A 13361-nucleotide genomic window follows, 5' to 3' on the forward strand; every position below is an offset into this window, starting at 1 on the left:
TGGACTCTTTTCAATTACATGCCTCATCAAAATTGAGTTGGTAAATGATAAACAATCCCGTGTCGAGAGCGCTCTCCTCCTTCTACCTAGGTGGTACGGACTCACTATTCGGACTTGGCCTCGCATATGGATTGAATTTGTTTTGATTCTAGACCTAGAAGCTCAAAATATTTTTTCTCAAGGAAGTCTGGTTCCTGCTGTGCTCTCCAAACTAAAATTTGGCCCAGAAACAGAGGATGAATAGTCACTGCAGAGCATTTGCCAGTACTAAATTCTGTGTATGTCATTTTATTTCGTTACATTTTGCAGGGTAAAGGTGGAGGAACTATAGTTTACACTTTCCGAGCTTCCGACCGAGATGAAGGCAGAAACAAGAAGTTAACATACGCCATTTCTGCGGGCCAAAATGGAGAATTCATCCTGAACAGTAACACAGGGGTGCTGCAAATATCTCCAACAGGCCTTGACAGAGAGCTTCATTCCAGCTACAACCTGACAATAAATGTTACTGACGGAGGAATTCCAATGTTGTGGGTAAGTTAGGTCTATTAAAAAAGAAAATACACAGTACGAAGCATGGTTAGGGAAGCTCTCTGGAAAATTGACCATAATTTATCTCATAAACTTTGCATTGATCGCAGGGCTACTCTATGCTACACATTAAGATACTGGACATTAATGACAACTCTCCGGAGTTTGTTCCCAGTCCTTCAGGCTCACTCTCAACCTACATCAGAGTTATTGATGAAGGAGCAGATAGCATCAATAAAGCCATCATCGATGTTAACGCTACAGACAAAGACGACGGAACAAACTCCAAGATTGTATACACCTTTTCTGGGGATCAGCATGGGTATTTCCATCTAAACTCATCGACGGTAAGGTTGAGAACATTTGTGAAAAAACGAATTAGGTGAAAAAAAGGATAATTCAATAATACAAGAAAGAACCCGATACCAACATTGTCTTAAAAATGCAGCCTGTTTTCCTTCCGTGGCCATATTTTTTGAAACTGGTATTTAAGGTTTTAATCCTTTGATGAATTTTGATTCTTTGTGTCACTATTCGATAAGTTTTTTAACTATTCAGTTTCTCAACGAATAAATGATTAACTGATTGATTGATTAACAATGTGATGTGTATTGTGAATACTAAATGACTTTCGCAACATTTCTTTAGGGAGTTTTATATGTCCGTAAAGTCCTGGATCGAGAAAACTCGGAGATGACCTTAGATGCACAAGAGAGAGGAGTGTTTTCTCTCGATATTACGGCTACGGACCAAGCTGAGCCTGAAAATACTCGAAAAAGTTCTACCGTGAGGGTAAGAAAAAATTTTACATCCTTTTATTGTCTTAAAAATGATGTGACAGTTAAAACATATATGAATGATACATTAGTCTAGTGCTCATTGTCTCCGCAAAAGGGAATTCGTGATAAAGGATGTACAAAATCAAGAATGTTAAAAAATGATCTTTAATCTACCACCTGCTTCATGTAGAAGAGACTTATTCTTTTAACCATTTATTCTTGTCTCGCCAATCCTACAGGTCACCATAATAGTCAATGACATTAACGACAACACTCCTCAATTCGTTGATCCACCCCAGTCCACCAGCATCAGCGAGGCTGCTCGGCCGGGAAGTAACGTGATACAGGTCCCCGCAGTGGACAAAGATTTAGGATTTGCTGGCAAAGTTTTTTATAATATTACTGAAGGAAATAGCAATGGTATGCTCATAGAATATGTAACATTTAATGACAAGACCTTGATCAGGGTCGGCCAGGGGGGGTAGTGGAATACCAATATACCCGAAAAAAAATCGACAAAATACCCCAAAATACCCCAAATTCCTCCAAATATACCCAAAAATAATCGAAGCTTTGAATACTTTATACCTGAAATTCAAAGAAAGTGATATACTGAATACCCATATTTAAGCTGCAATATACCGTATACCCGATTTAAAACGCCCCTGAATACCGAATACCCAAAAACCCTGGCCGACCCTGCTTGATGGGGCACCAATTTTTCAGTGCACCGATTTTGCTGTGATTTCCACTTGTAAATGTTTACATTTAAATGCAAGTCTGACTCAGGTGTGAAATTGATGAAAAATAGAGGTTAAGCAGTGTTATCGAAGATCTTTTCTTCTACTCTTTTAGGAAATTTTGAAATAACGCCAGGCGGATACATTCTTGTCAAGAGATCGCTGGATGCTGAAGTAAAATCCTTGTATAACCTGACTATTGAAGCAAAAGACGAAGGCCAACCAAAGAGATCCAATAAAGTTAGTGCATCTCTTCAACCCAGCTTCTAGAGATGGAAAATTGTTACTTTTAAAATGGTCCAATTAAAACTGTCTTAGTCTTTTCAGCGGCTGGTTTGTGTTGAGCTTTGGGAGAGCGAATGCCTTAACAATGAACGCCAGCGATGGCAGAGAGTCAACATCTTCGTGAATAGCACCAGAACCTACCTAATACCCTTATCTCGCAGAGGAACCTAATGTAGAACCTACAGTAGCTTTTTCGGTGGAAAATCAAATTGCTCCCACGCTCTTTTGTTTTATCTCAGGTTATTCTAGTGACGAGTTTTTTTTTTTTCTAGACGGTTGTGTCTATTGTTGTAGACGATGTGAACGACAACGATCCGGTTTTCAACCAGTCCACCTATCATGGTCGTGTGTTAGAAAACTCCAACGTGAGCACGCTTGTTGCAACAGTGTACGCAACAGACGAAGACCAAGATGCCAATGGTCGAGTGTCATATAAGATCACCAGTGGCAATACTGGGGAGGCATTTGCAGTTAATAATAAAACTGGAGTGGTCACTGTAAAGGGGTCCATAGACAGGGAAAAGATGAAGGAGTATACTCTAAGCATACAGGCTGAAGATGCTGGCCATCCCTCCAGTAGGAAGGTAAGATCACGGGGATAGGAAAGGAATTGCACGGAGGTAACAGCGCTCGTTTAACACCGCTCACGCTCGATTTCCGACTCCTCTGTCATTGCATGCGGGTTCAGTTTTCCCATTGTGCTGTGTCAAAACATAGCGCTCCGTACGATCCACTGTTTTTTCTCTCGTGGCAGGCTTTTGCAGACCTTATCATCACAGTCCTTGATGAAAACGACAGTCCCCCCCTGTTCAAGGAGAGTTCTTACGAAGCATCCATTGAGGAGAACTCGGAAGCAGGAAAAACCGTTGTGCCAGTAAGTACAAAATACACCTCTGACAGCACAACTGAACCTCTCTCTACATTGCAAACAATAATTTAATTTGCCTACCCGTTTTATGCCGTGGAAAGGAAACAATTAACTATGTTCGAAACGTAGGTGAGAGATAAGCTACCATTGAACTACTGGTAAAAGTAAGGTCTGTGTGCGGGATGAATATCATATCTGCTAAAGCTCATCCCATTTTCTGTCATGAGTTATTAATAGTCTCATGCTTTTATTGAAATATATTTTGAAAAAAATGTCAAATTTATTTCAGACCGTCGAAATAGGAGCTACAGATGCGGACGAGGGAGCCAACGCTATCGTGTCATTTTCTCTCCATGGTGAGACGGCTGAATTTTTTTTTTTTTCTCGGTCCTGAAAGTTCACTCTTCCTGCAGTTACTATCAAATTGTAGCTGAGGCTATGAACCAGAAACATATTTTTCGTTTCCACCAGGTCCTGGATCAGAGAATTTCCTGATCAACGCAACAACAGCAGTTATTATTACACGCTACAACAACTCTCTCGACAGAGAGAGGAACGACACTTATCATATGACGCTGACTGCCTCAGATGGAAGAAACCAAACCACTTCTGTTCCCTTATTGGTCAAAATAACCGACGTCAACGATGAAAGCCCCCGGTTTAGCCAGCAAGTGTATTATGCAAACATATCCGAGGATGCTGCACGTGGTACAACGGTCAGGAGGGTAACAGCTACAGATCTTGACTTTCTCATCTTGAATAAAGAGATTACCTACACGTCGACAGGAGCCGATGCGAAGTTTTACATCAACAGAGCAACAGGTCTGTAAAAGGGTAAATTTCATGTTCAGTCCTCGCTTAACTCTTGATGAAAACTCAGTGAGTCGTAAAGAAGCCCATCTCGAGCTCCGTTGTAATCTCCTTTTAAGAAAATATCTTTTTCCTTTGAAACTCTCATGATCTTTCATCTATAATTAACTTTGTAACTGAAAGTTTAGATTCAGAATAGGTAATAAGCTCCTTCTCTTTTACAGGTGATATCATCGTGGACTCTAGCCTCGACAGAGAATTCAAAAGCTATTATATACTTCATGTGACAGCCTCTAACATTGGACAAAATTCAAAGGAAGGCGCGTGTCAAGTGAACATTACTGTCACTGACGTCATTGATGAAAAACCTTTTTTCGACAGCGATATGTTGACATATCATATCTCAGAAAATGCTTCAGTTGGAACGAATGTTACCAAATTGAAAGCTCATGACAGAGATGTGGGCGACAGTCACACTTACTCACTCGTAAAGAGCGATTCCAGTGGATATTTCGGTATAGACCGAGACACTGGTGTGATAACAACTGCGAAAGACCTGGACAGGGAAAATATGACCGAACACGTCATTTATGTGCAAGCAACGGACAGTGTAAACCTGACATCGGACAAAGTGAAAATCGTGATCAAAGTTGACGATGTTAATGACCACCCGCCAGTCTTCACAAAGTCCTTTTATATCGAAGATTACCGCGAAGAGTCTCCAAAGGACACCAGTGTTTTGACCGTCTCAGCTAAAGACGCGGATGTGGGCGTGAATGCCGAAATAAGATTCAGCATTGTTGGCAACGCTACAAAGTACGTTTCAGTTGATCCAGTTACTGGATTTATCTCTCAGGCTGATACGGAACTCGATCGGGAAATGTCGCCATACTTCAACTTCACCGTTCGTGCGACGGATCTTGGTTCTCCAGCGCTCTCGTCTGAGGTGGAGGTATCTTTAACTTTAGTCGACATCAATGACAACAGTCCTGCCTTTAACCAGACTGTCTATCAAGCTTACGTCATGGAAAACCAACCAATAGGTACATCGCTCCTGGTTGTCACTGCAACAGACAAGGATGTGGGAACTAATGCTAGACTGTCTTATGGACTTCGCGGAGGAAATTTCCGTTTTAACATCGACCAAGACACTGTAAGTTAAAAAGTTTCGATCTTTTGTTGGATTGTAGGAGGTTAGACATTTGCAAATCAATTTCAATGTTTATGTAGATCTGTTGAACTTCTCTGTTGATATAGTTATTTTTCCTCCATTAAGAAAGCACAAAGACGAAATGAAAGTTTAAAAACCTATCAACAAATTGTCTTATTACATGTTTGCGATCGAATCGTGCCTCGTTGCTGCTTTGCGAGGCACGGTGGAAAATTGTCTAAGATTTATAATACTCGTGCGCAACCAGTCACTTCTCTCAATTTCATTACTCATCTGGTCAAGTGGTCAAGTTGGTGCGGAAATAGCCTTTAAATAACGCAAAACGAAAATCATTCATATCTCATTTGAATGTTTTCTTTAGGGAAATATTACGACAGCGGTTCGTTTGGACCGAGAGCAAGCTGGTGCTGATTCATATACGTTGACTGTGCTTGCAGCAGACGACGCTATAAGAAGTCGAGAAGGAACCACACAGGTTAGCACAAATCCGTTTTCGTTTCTATTCCAGTTTTTATCTTCAAAAACTTGCTACTGGGGCTGATCTGCGCAGGCGGCCTCAGGCCTGAGCTTGAGCTCGGGCATCGGTTCGAGCTCGGATTTGGGTTCGGCTAGCTGCATTCGGGTATCTTAGATGAAATAGCACGTTTCTATAATTTTCTTCAATCTTCAAGAAAGAGGATGACACAAGGCTTTGTGAATCATTCAGCTTGTGCGTAGAACTAGCTTATGATTAATTTTCAAAACTCTCGACACTTAGGCTATCATCAGCCCAATCATTCAGTACACCTTACTTTACAACTGATTCTTCTTGTAGGTCATTGTGACAGTGCTGGACGATAACGATAACACACCGGTATTCTCGCAGTCAAATTACCTCTTCGAAGTTTCTGAAGATGTCGATGTTGGCCACGCTGTTGGTTTGGTGTCTGCTTCAGATGATGATGAGGGGTCAAATGCAGTGATAACTTATTTCACAAAGATGGAGAATGGAAGTAAGCGACAAAGTGATTGTAATTAGGACTGATGGCATGAAAGCAAGTACAATGTCGCGATATACAAGAAAGAATAGGATTGTATGTTATTTTGAAAGACAGTAGGTTTCACATTCATAAAAACTGTAGGCGCACAGTAGGTATGCAGGTAACTATGACAAAAGGTTAACAGTTTGATATAGTATATATGTAGGCAACCTGAAGGTGTAAGAGAAGTGAAGATAAAACTGATTAGGTGGGTTGGTAACCTGTAGTTAGTTAGTTAGGCGGGTGGGAAGGTAACCATGTTTACTCTTGATGCGGGGAGGGTGGGTAATGTGAACTTAGGTTGGTAGGTGCGATTGCTGACAGAACTTTGATAGCCATTAGACAGATGAAGATATGAAGAAGGGCTTGTATACGGTAAGGTAGGTAGTCTGGGGTAGGTGTGAAGGTGGAAAGGTGTGCTGGCGGAAAGGTAGATAACCTGAAAGTAGTGGGATAAGAAGTAAGGAAGTAACAAGCTTAGAGGTAGGTGGACTTAATTAGGAAGATATTCTGGGAAGTACATTGTACCGTAGCTTGAAAGCCCAGTAAGCAGATGGAATTAAGGTTGGCTTCGCTGTTTCTTTTGGAACAGAAGTATCACAACTTGGTTATTGTCTCATTGTCAGCTGCCGTTCGAGGTAATAAAGTTAATTTGTTTGAGAATTTTTTTTTGTTTTGTTTTTTCAAGGTGAACTCTTCATGATAAATGACACAACGGGAAGGATCATCACCGCGGCCAAACTGGACAGAGAGAAAAACAGCTCCGTCACATTTATTATCATTGTAAGAAGAACTTAGTCCAACGCCATGACTATTTTTTCATCTCCTTCTGGTGTGTCCATAAATTAATTGAATTTCTCTGTTATATCATATTTTCTTTTATTCGTTTTATTTCAAATATTCATTCCAGGCTCGAGACAAAGGAAGTCCTTCTCTAGAGAGCAACGTGACCGTTCAAGTCGTGATAAATGACGTTAATGATAACGCTCCGAAGTTCCAACAAGCCTTTTACAATGTCACTCTACCAGAAAGTACATTTACAAAGACAGAAGTGAGTGCCTTGACTTTTGAATTCCTATGAGTGACCAAAACAGAATTTCTCCCTACAATATCAATACAATATCAAACAGACAAGTGATGAGAATAAAGAGAAATATCAATCAGGGGATTATCAGTTGATCCAGTAACAAATTCTCAGAACTAAAACCATAAGAATAGTACAGCAGTCAGAAAGAAGAATTACTAATGAAGATCTTGGGAGTAAAAGGGTTAAGGGTGGTCAATATTTTCTCGTAAAACTAATTCAAAACTACGACGTAGCCCTAAGAGATTATAAATCAGTGGAGTTAGCCAGTGCCCTGGGAAAAAAAATGGTGATTTGCCGGTACACCCATATACAAGTGCAAACAGAAAGCAATGAGTTTTAATTGCGAAATACAATGGTTATTTCTACGTTTACTGACGAAATAGAACGAATTTGAAATTCAAAGTCAAATGTGTAACACTCAAATATAATAATGCATGGCGAGAGTCAAACCTGTTCATCCTGTTTGATAAAAAAAATTGAAACATTCTATTGAAATCATTTGATGCCATCGCCGAAAACTAACTTGTTATGTGTCTGTTATGTTAGGTGGAAACTGTTTCTGCTTCGGATCTCGATGAGGGAGGAAACGGTCAGTTCCGATACAGTATTGAGAGCGGAGACCCTGACGACCAATTTGCAATAAACGGTATGAATGCTTTTCTCAGAACTTGAATGACGTTTTTCATGACAAGCCCATTGGAACAAATAAATATTTGTTTGCTTCATTAGAATTCGAGCTTCATAAATTCAGATTCTCTGGTTATATGCCTAGTCTCTGAGCTCCAGAGAACACCGAGGGGATCTCCTTCTCATCTTGTGAGTGTTGGTAACGAAAACATCGCACCACACGAAACAAAACTCGGCATTAAGAGAAAGGAGCGCAATATTTCAACAAATTAAAACTTGGTCCACGTGTGGTATGGGCTTGCGTACTATGAGCGTCCGAACAAAGACAGCAGCTGCAAATACTGCTTCGAAAAATGATGGAAAATTGCAAAACGTTTATTAACGATAAAACGCTATATTTTTGTCTCATTTTTGCAGCCATTACTGGTGTCATTACCTTGAGACAAAAGCTTGACCACGAAACCAAGGCCTTCTACAACATTACCATCGTAGCACGAGACTTGGGTATCCCTGACCTTTCTGGTTACACTAATCTCCTTGTAACCGTTAGTGACGTAGATGACAATGCGCCTGTCTTCCACAAGAATGGATACACCGCGAGCATATTAGAAAATGCCACCGCAGGCACATTTGTCGCCCAAGTGAACGCCTCAGATATTGATGCTGACGAAGCGCACAAGACTATACTTTACCAGATCGAAGGAGGAAATGAACAGAGAGACTTTGTGATCGGCGAGTTAAATGGCACCGTGTTCCTGAATTGGACAGGAGATGGTCTTGATCGCGAGAAAGTCTCATCATACACTCTAACTTTGGCTGCCATCAGCAGAGTAAACAACACAGAGCAAAAATCAACAGTCCTCGTGAGTACAAACAGCTTTATTTCTACGTTTTTTGTTTACTTTTTGAACGCAGAGTCACGAACAATGTTTCTTCGCAGCCAATCCTATCATGTCGTGATTATCTTTATAATGAAAAAATTAATTTAACGAATTCTTTATCTGCATTATCTGAGCTATCGATGTGACCAAAATTGACGAAACTAAAGAGGTTATTTCAAAATCCTTCGGGGAAAATTTTTCAGACGGAAGTGAACTGCGAGTAATTGAGGAACAAGATTTCCTTAGATATAGTATTTTTTTTGGAAATTCAGTCTGTCAGCTTTATGTCATCTTTTCTTAACGTAGTATATACATTATGAAGTTTGCTGGTCACACATTATTCCTTAACAAGAACTTAGCCGTATATGTCCACTCTCAATGTTTTATTATAATTTCCTCTCACATTGCATTTGTACTTTTCATTGCCAGTTGGTTGTCACGATTCTCGATGTCAATGACGTCACTCCAAAGTTTGAGAAAAAGTCCTACCTCAAGTCAGTGCGAGAGGACACCAAGGGACTGGGGCCATCAGATGACAGGAGAATCCTAACGGTTTCCGCAAAAGACGATGACGTGGGCGACAACGCGAAAATACTTTACAGTATTACTAAAGGAAACGAAGAAGGTTTGTGAAACAGTGGAGTTTTCATTTAATTATTTTACGATGATATTAGTGTATAAACCTCAAACTAACCGAGTTCGAAGTACGTGCAGTAAGTTACGGACCGAATAACTTAACTGGGATTTATGGCCCATGTGCGACGCGCCCGGGCCAAGAATCCGAGCAGAAAAACGAGGCTCTCTAACTTAATGGACGGACCGGGAAAACGGAATTAGTCAGATATTTATTATATCTCTGGGTTCAGATAGAAGGAGAAGATTTCTTTTCAAACCAACTTTATTAGCGGGCCGTACAGAGGAATACGGCCAAGGAAAATTTCGATGAATTTAACGCAATGTTAACGCAAGTGCTTTATGGCAGTATGAATCTGACTTGAAATAAGAAAATTTGTCTATTCAAGATTATCCACACACGAAGTAATTGAATCTTAATGGCTACCTTTTTTTTCTTTGTTAGGAGTCTTTACGTTAAATAACGTTACCGGCGAGTTGCTGAAGGCCAAGGCACTTGATCGAGAAGTAAGAGACTTCTATAGTCTTTTGGTGACAGCCGCCGATCAAGGAGAGCCTCCGCTTATGAACCAAACCACGATAAATATCACCATCGTTGACGTCAATGACCACATTCCTGCGATTCACACACAAGAAGTTTTCTCTGTGCTTGAGGTATATTTAAACGTCATTTTTATGCAGTGTAAGAAACGTGAGAAACGGTTCTCATCACTTTTCAAACACCGAGGCAATAGCCCAGATATAATACGCAATGGGAAAGATATTTCCGTTTCTAGTTTCTAGCTGTGTGGTGTAGGTGCGTAATTTGTTCTAGAAGGGCAAACTAACGTTACAGATTCTAAGAACGTACGGTGAATTGTTAAAGCCTCCTCGCAGGACGTAAGCTGCTTTGAGTATGAGAGAGAGAGCAGGGCTAAAACCCTGCGTAAAACTAGTTTTGCTTTCAGATGGAAGCCAAATACTCTGAATTCCTTCACGCTACAGAAACTGGGTCCAAGCTCAGACAGGATAGCTCTTCTGAATCGAAAGTTGACCTTTCTTTTTCCGGTTTGTTAACCTATCGAAGAAGCCTATCTGTAGGTACTATGGTATTCGTAGTCTCGTTTTCCTACAGAAACTGCACCAATTAACTCATGACCACCCAACTGATCATCTATCTGTCTGTTTAACCGAGAGACAGACCACTATAATGACGAACTGATTCAATGCAATGACTAGCCAGCCAAAACTCTTTCTCTTAATGAATGTGACAGATAAAGCAAATCTTATCTCTACAGAATGCAACAGTTGGTACACTGATCACAACAATCAATGCAACGGACAGAGACGAAGATGTCAATGCGCAGGTCAAGTTCACCATCATAAGTGGGAACGATGACGAGAGGTTCACACTGAATGAAACTAACGGCGAACTGCGAACAGCAAAGAGTCTTGATTATGATCAAGAACCGAAATTCTACAAGGTAAGGATGTACTATAATTTATGTTCAACCAAATTCTGCTAGTCTTGAGTTTTTTTCCTGAGAACAAGAAATCTTTCAAGGCCAAAGGAGATTGCATGTGTTATACCAGATACTCCTCGCTGAAATAATATGAAATTTGTCGAAACTGGTTTAATTGGAGCCAGATCATGGCAGTGCTTATGCAGTAACAGTCAGAAGACGCGGTAAGATGGAAAATAACGTCGAGGTCATTATCACCATCACCCGTACCATCTCCAACTTGTCATCATCATTCATTTAACTGCAAATACATGCAAACTAGTAACAAGAATAATAATTATAATAAAAACGGAAGAGAGAATTTTAGGGAAGAGCTGTCTTAACTTTCAACTTTTCTACTTCAGCTCGCAATTAAAGCTCAAGATCTTGGAAGTCCTCCATTATCAAGCGAAAAAACCATAACCATTAAGTTAGTGAATATTGACGATAACATTCCCGTGTTTGTCAAGGTATGGAATCATGCTTGATATAGAATTGTGCTAGTTTTGAGTGATCTGAATTTATCAGTCTTTTAGGGATTGTTTTTCATTTCTTTTCATTTCCTTTTCTTTTTTTTTTCTTTTTTTAAATACTTATGTAATTCAATGTCTACGCGATCAAATTATTGACAGTATGATTTTGTATTTAAGTAAGCTAGGCAGCGATTATTTTTCAAGTGCCATCATTTTTAAAATAAAAGAACAAGTTTAAAACTAGGATTTGTTTTGAATCTGAAGCCTTTCAGATTTGCATTAAAAAAAAGATCTTTAATAGGGAAATTTGACTTGTTGTTTTAATTGTTTAAAATCTTCCTAAAACAACTGTTTGTTTTGTTCATCTTAAGCGTCAAGTCACGTTATCAGTTGGCGAAAACCTCCCAGCAGGAGCTGAAGTTGGAACGATAGCAGCTTTCGATGCAGATCAGGCTGGACCCATATATTACTACATACAAAGTACATGAAATTAAAGTTGTTCCTCTTTATTTGCATAAATCTATTCCCCAACCCAATGAGTAATTTCTGTGTGTCTTACTGTATGCATATTAAGAAATGAGATTATTAAATAGTTGTCTTCCTGCATCCTGGAAGGCAAAGTTATGATGCATAATAGTTCATTTATTTATATATATGTTTATTTACTCTTTATCGCCATGTTAATCTTTACAGGTGGAAATAGCGGAGCCATGTTCACGCTAAATGAGACGAGTGGAGTATTGCGCACAACTCGACAAGCCGTGAGTGCTGTTGAAATATATGATATTGTAAAATATCAATTTTTAACTCGAGTATTTAAATTTATCACTGAAGCTGATTAGCAGGTTACAAAGTACAAAACATGCTCACATCTAAGTTTTTTCTTGACAGGATCGGGAGGATAGCGCGCAGTTCTTCCTGTACATAAAATCATCGAATGTTAAGGTTCGTTCACAACAATAATGATCACTACACATCGAAATTTTTCGGAGTTGGTAAACCTTGCATGATAATCTTAATTTAGTGGTGTCGTCCCTTACCGCTTTCAGCTCGATCCAGTCTCCCTTCAGCCGAGGAATAGAAGAGCGGCCCCGGATGCAGGTTCAAATCAAACTAACACGACTCAAGCGCCATTGCCAGGTAATTAAGTTTAACCATTTCTTCTGATTGGTTATTTACTTTTAACTTTTTTATATTTCTCAATATGTAATGTTATTTACACAGATGATCTTGGCGTACAGCTGGTGATTGTGGAAATCGCGGATCAAAACGATAATGGTCCTCGCTTTACAAAGAAGCTTTACACCGGAGGTAAAATTTAACATTGTTTTAGATTTAGAGAAAAATAATACTTTTGTACGAAAGCCGAGGAGAGACTTCCGACTTTCAACTATCGACTCTTTTCTAATGACTTCTGACTTTTGACTTTCGACTTTCGACTTTCGACTTTCGACTTTCGACTTTCGACTTTCGACTTTCGACTTTCGACTTTCGACTTTCGACTTTCGACTTTCGACTTTCGACTTTCGACTTTCGACTTTCGACTTTCGACTTTCAACTTTCGTTCGACTTGCGACTTCTGACTCCCGACTCCTCGGCTTTCGTACTTTTGCCTTCGGCGTTCATGTCTCGCAAAACAAATTTATACCTTTGTAACATTGCTCTTTGTCGTTTCGGTTTCAGGAGTTTCTGAAGATGCAAAACATGGAAGCAATATCATACAAGTCTTTGTAAGTTATTTCTTTTAATTGCCCAGGCATTGCAACTTTTCTACCCCTCGTGGAAAGTTCGCTCTAGTTTGTCGCTGAAAAGGTCAGGGAGGATTGTTATGTTCAGCGCAACTTGATGTTTCCAACCATCGATTTATAAAATTAACGGTATAATACTATAGTATCTAATGCCAGTACGTCCCAGCTGCTTTCATTTTGATAGTTTGCTTAGTTTATCAAGGAGGTTACGTTAACCTCGTCGTGGGG

At 39.7% G+C, this 13361-nt stretch overlaps 1 protein-coding gene across 1 annotated transcript in view; it reads left to right on the forward strand.

The window, feature by feature from the left end:
• The window catches only part of LOC113674358 (cadherin-23-like), a 30460-nt gene that overhangs the window by 10860 nt on the left and 6239 nt on the right, over positions 1-13361 (forward strand). The window contains exons 21-46 of the mRNA XM_089210776.1: positions 310-534; positions 642-878; positions 1180-1323; positions 1550-1730; positions 2166-2290; positions 2608-2919; positions 3090-3209; positions 3493-3559; positions 3675-4025; positions 4238-5166; positions 5546-5659; positions 5999-6176; positions 6892-6986; positions 7114-7254; positions 7837-7936; positions 8335-8780; positions 9228-9423; positions 9877-10085; positions 10709-10894; positions 11278-11382; positions 11757-11865; positions 12079-12146; positions 12277-12330; positions 12435-12525; positions 12610-12696; positions 13069-13115. Of these exons, the coding sequence (XP_089066902.1) occupies positions 310-534; positions 642-878; positions 1180-1323; positions 1550-1730; positions 2166-2290; positions 2608-2919; positions 3090-3209; positions 3493-3559; positions 3675-4025; positions 4238-5166; positions 5546-5659; positions 5999-6176; positions 6892-6986; positions 7114-7254; positions 7837-7936; positions 8335-8780; positions 9228-9423; positions 9877-10085; positions 10709-10894; positions 11278-11382; positions 11757-11865; positions 12079-12146; positions 12277-12330; positions 12435-12525; positions 12610-12696; positions 13069-13115 (4917 nt within the window). The remainder of the gene's footprint in view (positions 1-309; positions 535-641; positions 879-1179; positions 1324-1549; positions 1731-2165; positions 2291-2607; positions 2920-3089; positions 3210-3492; positions 3560-3674; positions 4026-4237; positions 5167-5545; positions 5660-5998; positions 6177-6891; positions 6987-7113; positions 7255-7836; positions 7937-8334; positions 8781-9227; positions 9424-9876; positions 10086-10708; positions 10895-11277; positions 11383-11756; positions 11866-12078; positions 12147-12276; positions 12331-12434; positions 12526-12609; positions 12697-13068; positions 13116-13361) is intronic.

Source organism: Pocillopora damicornis, chromosome 1 (genome assembly GCF_964200805.1).
Source record: "Pocillopora damicornis chromosome 1, jaPocDami1.2, whole genome shotgun sequence".
NCBI classification, from domain to species: Eukaryota; Metazoa; Cnidaria; class Anthozoa; order Scleractinia; family Pocilloporidae; genus Pocillopora; species Pocillopora damicornis.